This window comes from Neopsephotus bourkii, unplaced genomic scaffold (genome assembly GCF_033783945.1).
Source record: "Neopsephotus bourkii isolate Nb327-2 ecotype Australia unplaced genomic scaffold, CSIRO-AGI_Nbou_v1 NB_196, whole genome shotgun sequence".
Lineage (NCBI taxonomy): Eukaryota > Metazoa > Chordata > Aves > Psittaciformes > Psittacidae > Neopsephotus > Neopsephotus bourkii.
In genome coordinates, this window is record NW_026900709.1 from 10,905,377 (window position 1) to 10,914,554 (window position 9,178).

At 38.0% G+C, this 9,178-nt stretch overlaps 1 protein-coding gene across 2 annotated transcripts in view; it reads left to right on the forward strand.

The window, feature by feature from the left end:
- Positions 1 to 8,103, forward strand: part of LNPK (lunapark, ER junction formation factor) — a 42,501-nt gene extending 34,398 nt beyond the window's left edge. For both annotated transcript variants that reach the window (XM_061380029.1, XM_061380040.1), the window contains exon 12: positions 7,133 to 8,103. In XM_061380029.1, the coding sequence (XP_061236013.1) occupies positions 7,133 to 7,329 (197 nt within the window). In that variant the 3' untranslated portion in view covers positions 7,330 to 8,103. The remainder of the gene's footprint in view (positions 1 to 7,132) is intronic.
- Positions 8,104 to 9,178: the final 1,075 nt, after the last annotated feature.

Genomic DNA, 9,178 nt, shown 5'->3' on the forward strand with positions numbered 1-9,178 from the left:
TTTTTTTTAATTCTTGTCCCTACTTCTAGCTTAGCTTGTTGATACTATTGTCTTCTCTCCGGTACTCTAAAATTCCTTCGTATTAGGCAATATATCTCAAGCAAATCATGGCATAACAAAATTTTTCTGTCTGATGTTACTGATGAACAGATGGAAAGTAACACTGTAGATTACAGAAATAGTTAAGAAGGGAATATGTACCAAAGTGGTTAACTTTCACTGTGTTCAGCAGGTCATTTGATTGAGGTGTGCTGGAATTTCTGCCTTTGTTCCTTTTGCTGTTTTCCTCAGGGCAGGAAAATCTAGTAAAACTGCCTTGTTTAATTTCAGGGAGTTCAAAGACAAATTGTCAATTTTAATTTAACGTAGTTCCTTTTGAAACGTTTTTATAGTCTGCAGATACAGTAGGCATCTGGTGTGCAGCCAACAGGAAGATGCAGTATGTTTTAAAGGGGTCTAAGAATTATAATTTCCAACCAGTGAAGCTCCAGTTAGAGGTGCTGTTGAGTGTTTGATGGTATTTTACATCAGTTTAAACAGGAATCATGGGGGGAAGTTAACCGAATAGTGTACAGCCCTGAGATTCAGGCTAGGAGCACACTGACTGTGGGAAACTATCATGAGTGTAACAGACTGCTTCTGCTTATCTTTAACAGAGAGTACAAAATGGCATTGCCCCTCAGTTTGTGGCATGAGAAGGCTGCATGAGACTGATAGGGAAGTCGCATCTAACTGTAGCCATCTCTGGATGTGGTCTTGATGCGGGTGCATTACAGGGAAAACTTGACTGGTTTCTTTTCCTGCACCATAGTGCACTCTTTCTTCATTAAAAGTACTATTACTAGCATGAAATAAGACTGAAATCAGATGCATGAACTAAGATGATTGCTACAACTTAAGATCCATTGCTACTGTTACAAAGCCATCAAACTTAACACTACTTAAAGCTACTTCTAAAGATTTCTATATCCCATTTAGTAATTTCGTGCCCCCCCCTTGTCTCAATGTGAATTACATCTTTGCCCTCAAGTAATGTAATTATCTTGTCAGTGAGCAGATGGTAGGCCAGTAGCTTCTTGACTGCTTCTAAAGTTAGAAGGTTCTTATAGAAAAGACATTATTTGTTACTGGGTTCTTAAAAACTCTTATTTTCCCCTGTGTGAATCAAGTGCAGAAGTCTTTAAAGATGGATATGCCACTCTTGGAGGTGGGTTCCTTTGGGCTTCTGAGTATTATCCGTAACTGCAAGTTCTCAGATGTTTTGGGAGAGGATGGTCGTAGTTAAACTGATGTTATCATTGAAGGAAATCTTTATCAAACTATGCCTTTAATGGGTTTGAGCTGCTGAGTCAGTTTATAGGTGTTGCAAAAATGTAAAGCCTTAAGAATGAGTGTGAGGGTTTTTTTTGTTAGGCGTTTGAGATGTAGGAGTGACAATTCTGCAAAATAACTTACACTTTTTTGAAAGCAGGATTTGCCAAGTATTTCAGGGTAAAAATAGGGTGGTTTTATTGCAATAAATGTGATTTTACTCATTTACCTCTAATGCTGAAAATTACTTTTTTTTGTTGTTGTTGTTGTTGATGGTGGTGTGGTCTTGTATTAAGGTGCTGCTTTATTTAAAAACAATGACAAACCACTGTGGGGTTGGTTTCCCAGTTCTTTTTTCCTGTTAGGAAGTGTATGGCAAAATATTTTGGAAGAGGCAAAAGGAGTAACTGATTTACTGACTTTTAGTTTTATCTGGTTTAAGTATCTGATCTTTTATTTGTTTCCAAGGTGATACAAAAAGTTCTGTCTTTATAATTACCAAGCAAACAGAAATGGAGTATATGTTAACATTTTATGCAAGTAATATCTGAGAAATGTCTTGAAGTACAAGATGTATACCCTATCAGTTTGTTACTGTGCATTATCTGCTTGTGACTTGCCACAAGGTAATCTCTCACGAATGAGAAAATAATATTTTCAGTAAATCACTTTTTCCATCAGAACCCTAATTTGAAACATAACATACATGGAGCCAGGCTTGATTAATAAATGAACATATTCCTTGATTGTAAGTTTAAGGTATAAAGCTATCGAGGCATAGCTCCAGGGAAGGCTTTTGTTCATTACAGTAATACAACTGCTGTCATAGCAAGAATAGACAATACTTTCACTTACAGATGTAGATAACCATTAAAAACAGGAAAGCAACTTCACTGCAATGTTGACAACACCGGGAGATCCAGCTTTTATCTGTAACTCATTTAAACTGTAGTTATATAGCTCAAAGAACCTGCAAGCTAATGTGATACAGAAGTGCTATAAACATTTTTTTTTTTACCAGTCAGCTACTTCTACTAATGAGTAGAGCATCAAACTGAATCTCTTTTTCAGCTGTGTGCTCGTGCAGTGACAAGCATGTTATTATATGCAACTCCTGTGGATAAGAGATCTGAAGAATGGTTATGGAGAGTGCTGTTGGCACTGAACCTTGGAACCTCTAGAAATACGGAGTTGTCGTGCTTTCTTATTCAGCAGAGTAACTTGGGAAATTTTAATACCAGAATGAAGCAATATACTTGGGTTCTCTTTTTACCTTTTACTTAAATGGCTCAATCTTGATTTTTAATTTTTTTTTTCCCCACCAAAGACTATTCAGTTTTCTTATGCACTTCTCTTAAAAGTATTAATGTTTGGATCATATTGAAAAAGCCAACAGGAGCCACGCTTATCCTCTTGATTAATTTTGTCTTGCCTGTATTGGTACTGGTACACTGCATTCTTCATTCAGGTTTAACATTTAGCAGTGTTTCAAAGGTTGAAAAAACTTGATTGCTTCAGTATTTTGTGGTGAATATCTATCTGGTACTGATCTTCAGAGGTCATCATTAGATGCCTCTGAGCTTCAGATTTCAGCATGGTGGTCAGCACTTTATGGACAGCTTCCTGGGTTGTCTCCAGATTTTTGTGTAATTCCTTCACCATCTGAGTGAAATATTTTATGATGATTTAATGCTCTGTCACTTCTAAGGATTCTGGGAATACAGCAACTGCTAGTATGTTTGTAGGGACTTCTATTTAAAAGGCAAATGCAGACACTTGGTTTGTTGCTCAGCAGATGGATTCACAGTAATGCTGCAGAGTAATGCCACTTCAACTGCATGCTTATTTGAGTTCTACCTAAAGTAGGGCTTGGGTTTGGGCAAGTGTTATAGGTGGAGCAGAAATTTCAACTAGGAATAAAACTGGTTGAGGACAGAGGACTAAGAAATAAGCTTGAGTATTTGTTCTGATCAGAATGGTCTGAATGTAGTGGTTTTGTGGTGGTTTTTTAATTGTTTTTTGTTAAACTGGACTGGAGGCATTTTCTGTTTGAGAGGTTTGGCTTGCCTTCTTAAGAAATATGCTCTGCTTTTACAGGACAGCATGAGCCTGCTATATTTTTTGTAAACCATTGTTGCTTTTCAAAGATGTGAGTTTCTGCCTGCTGTGCTCTTTACTTAGTTCAGCTACTGTGGCTAGAATTCAGTGATTTCTCAAGCAGGCATGGGTCAGCTCATCCTGAGTTTAATGACTTGTTTACAAGTTCTTTTGGTTTAAAAATGCATTATATTTCCAGTCTACCACAGCTCATTTTTGCTGAACAGCATAGTTGGCTTTTTTTTCTGTAGGATGTAAAGGATACAGGGAATCAAATGCTATGCTATTATTGTGCTGATTTTTCAAAAGCTTCACAACAGCTTTCTGTGATATCAAAGCCATGAACAGAGAATACTGTGAAGCACATGTTCCTTAAAGGTCTTGAAAGTACAAGTAAAGTAGCTATATTTTGTTCAGTTATTTTACACAATTTTTTTTGTTAAGTTCCTGCATAACAGATATATTTTACTTAATAGTGATGCAGTATTGTGATTTCACTGCTTACACGGTGAAATATTCTCTGCAACAAGAAAAGGGGTAGCTGCCTACTTAAAATGTGAATTATATATGCTTTCTAAGTACTAAGCATTAAGCAGTATTGGTGGGGAGGAGGGAGAAAGAACTGCTTGCTGTAGCCAGGAGCAGGCTTTTTAAAGTTGCATTGATGCAGCTCTTAAATTTGCCTCAGAATCTGTGTAGGGGTTTTTGCTGTTGAGATCATGTATGTGTAGCTACATTCTTCAGTTTGATTATAGATTAAGTATAATTGTCAAGGACACCAGGTTTTTTTTTGTTGTCTTTTTATGGTCAGAGCTTTCTCTTGTTAGGTACTGTTACAGTAACTTAAATCATGTAATATTGTGATCAATTTGACTTCAGACAAGCTTTCCGTTAGTTGGTGTATTTAAAATGGAATCACTGTTTAAGTTTAATGAAGGTTGGTCATATTTATAGTTAGTAGCACCACTTACTATGATTGCCCTGACTACTCATTTAAAGGACCTATTCTTTACTTCCTTTCAACTTATCAGTCCTGATTGTTAGACCAAAATTTTCCTTGTAAGTTTGTTTTAACTGTATATTTTGGAGAGCTTCTTCACCCTTCTGGTGAAGGGAAAAATCTTGTAATACCTGACTTTTTTTTTTTTTTTTTCTTAGAGAAAGTATTTCCATACTTTTAGTAGAATATAAAAATGGAATCAATGTCTTCCTCCTGTTCCTTTGAATATAGATAATTAGAACTCAGTCAGTTTTTCTCCTTTTCCTCAGAAGCTTCTGCTTGCTTCTGCTAGTGGCTGATTATCTCTGGAGTTGTCCTCAAACATATGGATGATCAGCATCCTCCTGATCAGACGGAATCAATAGTCTCTTTACCTCGACCAGACTGAGTCACTTCTGCAGATTGCTAAGCATTGGGCAGTTGAGGGCTGAACCATTGAAAATAAGTAATGGTTGGGCTGTGCTACATATGAGTTGAGGGCATGGATTTTGTTTCATCCCAACATCCTATACTTTCTTTGACTCAAACCTAAACAGCGGCAGTAAAGAAGGAATGTAACTCAAGTGTGGAGGGATTGTAGCAGGAAAAGACACAAACTTATTCATAGAATTTGAGGCTGAAGAAAAAATGCAGAGATGAGACAAAGCTGACAGTTGAGTGATAAAGATTGAGCACAGGCAGGGATTAGGTCAAGATAGAAATTGAAGAGGAGGAAGGAAGAGTGGGATATTTGGGAAAGAAACTGGGAAATTAATTTGCTTCGGCAGAAATAGGGCGATTGACCATCTGACAGATGAGTCCAGAGAAGTTTTGGAACAAGAAACCAGGGCAGGTGCTGAGCAGCCTGTGATTGAGGAAGCAGGGAAGGAAGCTGAACTGGGAGGTAACTTGGTCTCAAACTCTCTCAGGTTGGAGCATCAAATAGGAGGAAGAAATGGAGCAGCTGGGCTCCACTGAGCAGTCTGGGATGAGCCTGGAACTAGCTAGATGGAGCTCTGTGTGAAGAAGGGTCCTGAGTTCTTCATGACAGATGGCAGTTGTACAGGTCTGCTGGGCAAGGATATGCAGCAGGTACTCTTGTCAGTTGTGATCCTGGAAGCCAGAGCAATGGTTTTAGAACTTTCAAACCTGCCCTAATTCTGTGAATATCAGCTTGAATCGATCCTGTTACTTTCTGATACTTAACATGTTTTGATAAATATGAACAACTGCTCATGAAACTCAACAAGGCCAAGTGCAGGGTCCTGCAGTGGGGTTGAGGCAATCCCAAGCACAAATACAGGCTGGGTGGAGAATAGATTGAGAGCAGCCCTGAGGAGAAAGACTGGGGGAGGTGTTGGTTGGCAAGAACCTTAATATGACCCAGCAATGTGCACTTGCAGCACAGAAAGCCAGTTATATCCTGGGTCGCATCAAAAGAAGTATGACCAGCAGGTCAAGCAAGAAGATTTTCCTCTTCTACTTCACTCTTGTGAGACCCTGTGTTTAAGCTCTCGGACTTCTGAGAAATCTGGAGAGGGACTTTTTACAAGGGCCTGTAGTGACAGGACAAGGGAGATTGGCTTTAAACTGAAACAAGGTAGATTTAGATTAGATACGAGGAAGAAACTCTTCATTGTGAGACATTGTGAGTTGCCCAGAGAAGCTGTAGATGCCCTGTCCCTGGAAGTGTTCAAGGCCAGATTGGACAGGGCTTTGAGCAACCTCACCTGGTCTAGTGGAAGGCATCCCTGCCCATGGCAGGGGGCTTGGACCTAGATGATCTTAAGGTCCTTTTCAACTCTAACTGTTCTATGAAATACAAACATTTGGTAAGGTTAACATTTTTGAGCTTTAACTTTGCGTTAATTTTGTAAATTGTCTGCCTTCACAGTATGCATTAAAGCTGTATATAGTATTGACTAATACTAATCACTAAATAAACTACCATCAAAAGTATAATTCTAGAGTACCTATGTGTCATTTGGTGCAACATCTGGTGTTCAGTTTTTCAGTGCTTATGCTTCCTTCAAAATGTGACTGTCTTATTTCTCATATATTAAGGAAATGCTGTTGGGAAGCTGGAATTTACTACAATAGCAGTAGTACTTACGATAAATATTTTTGACTGATCTTCAAAATATGCCTATTTTCAAAGAAACTCCCTTCCCAGGTTGAGAGTAAAGATACTCCTGTGTATCCTTCTTACACTTGCCGTGGGAAGACTTAGAATACACAATAATTTTGGCTGTTTTGAAATGGTGAGACTTATATAATTTTTTTTTTTCTGGTTATCTGGCTCTTTGTGTTTGAAATAGTTTCCACCAAATGTTTAGGTTCTGTGTACAGATTGAACTCTTACAGAAAATGCTATACAGTTGGTAAAACTTCCATTACCAGGCACAAAGTAGCTGAGTTTACCATCACCTCTTATTTATGTCGTTGTCTGACATTAATGAACAGGCTTAGAAAGACTCTGTGGAAGGTGAACATGTGAAATAGTAAATACTTTCATAGTGGTATCTGAATTCTTTTCTGTGGTATTTTCTTTTTTCTTAAATTGCAAAGGTTTTACCTGTGACCCTCCTGTTAGAAAAATAAAACAGGTTTTAGCAGTTGAGAACTTTATGTGTGGCTGGTCAAGACCTGTGTGTGATTGCAAAATGTTTTTTCATTTGCTTTTTAAGAATATTAGGTACCTCTTTATTTCTGGAAATGGTAATTTCATCATTTTTCTTTTCACAGAATCTGAAGAAGACACAGCCCAGATTGTTGAGACAAATGAGACAGATGATAAAGCACCAAGTGATGAGCAGCTTAATGACAAGTTAGCTGAAGAGGCTGAAAAAGAAGAAACAGAGAACATTTCAACAACTGAAGACTCTATTTCAGAGTCTATTTCAGCTGAACAAAGTGAAGAATCTTTAATGAAAACAGAATAAAGTACTCAAGTGCCTTCTGTAGCTAGTTTTTAGCTTTGTTCATGCCTGTTGTTGCTCTTCAGGTGAGCTTTTTTTTCAATGGTACAACTTCAAAGTCTCGCTTGAGCTTAAACTGCCTCAACTGCCACAGTATGTCAAAGCTATTTCTAAAAATAGGTATTGTAAATAAAGCATGTGTCTTTAAATAAGTTAACACAGAATGTGTAGTTGGCTGAAGTCTAACAGTAGTAGCCGTTGTTCAGTTTGCATATTAAAAAAACTTAAAAATATAAGTTTTGCTAAGGGTGACCTATAATTTGCCATCTCTTCAGCTGCCATGTGTAAAGAGCAATTACTGGCAGCACCTGACCTAGTAAGTTCAGTTTAGTGAAATCAAGATAGATTATTTTTTTTTTTTAACGCTTCCCTCTTAAAATGAATTGAGTACATTTTAAATACACAGATGTTTACAAGCTAAAGTGTCACCCGACATTTGACTTAAGCGTATGGAAATGTCATTACAGTGTTGTTAATGTTATTCATTGTCTAACTTTTCCACAGAATTCAGTTAAATGGCACTCGGATAAATGGCATCTCCTTTATTTGCATTGCAAATGAACCGGAGGCACATACATACAAAACTGTTTTGTGTTTACATAAAATATAGAAAAGTCTCTGCACTTGATTGTACTTGAATACAAAGCACTATTTATACCTGTACATTAATGACAAGATATAAGTGAATTTTGTGCCTTTGTGTATTTTGTTAAAGAAAATAAAGACATCTAGCAGCAATACTTGCTTTGTGATTCCTAGAACTGAAAAGAATTTCTGTTCTGCTGTATGCAGCTATTCTACAGTTACTTTGTGGAAGTTCAGAAGGATTATGGCACCTTAAATGGAACATAGAATTACAGAATCATAGAATAGTTTGGGTTGGAAAGGACCTTAAGATCATCTAGTTCCAACTCCCCTGCCATGGGCAGGGACACCTCGCTCTAAACCATATCACCCAAGGCCTCGTCCAACCTGGCCTTGAACACTGCCAGGGATGGAGCATTCACAACCTCCCTGGGCAACCTATTCCAGTGCCTCACCACCCTAACAGGAAAGAATTTCCTCCTTATATCCAATCTAAACTTCCCCTGTTGAAGTTTTAACCCGTTACCCCTTGTCCTATCACTACGGTCCCTAATGAAGAGTCCCTCTCCAGCATCCCTCTAGGCCCCCTTCAGATACTGGAAGGCTGCTATGAGGTCTCCACGCAGCCTTCTCTTCTCCAGGCTGAACATGTCTATATGTAGCTAGAGGTGACTTTGGTCAAAGAAAGAGGTCCTTGCTCAACAGGGGAAGTGCATGTGCATTTGCCATAAGACTTCCTGAACTGTGCCTGAAGCCTGTTGATGCTATTTATTGTTATCATAGTGACGAATAGTTGATGCTGGATTAGTGAAACTGTACTTGGTTTTTTATTTTATCACTTCTCAAGCTAAGGAGGCTTCTTACACGTTTCCTGTTAAATATAACAATTGGTAACCTGGTTGAGAATTTTTCTGGTGCTGAGAGGTGAAGTACCTAAATCAGAATTTTTTGCTGACCATGTGTAACTTGGTTGATTTAGTAGTAGTTCTGAAAAAAGTTTTATCTGTGATGTTCTCTGCGTACCTCACTATATGGAGGGAAGGAGGAAATGTCAAAAACACTTTTAATCCATTGTCTTGGTCCCAAGGTGAAGTGTTTTACCATGTAAAGGCAGGAGACAGCTCAATCTTAGCAGCTGGAAAACCCTCTACAAAAAAAAACATGTTTGTAAATGTGATGTTAGTATCCATGTCTTTATATGAGACATAATTGTTACGTGAACAGCAGT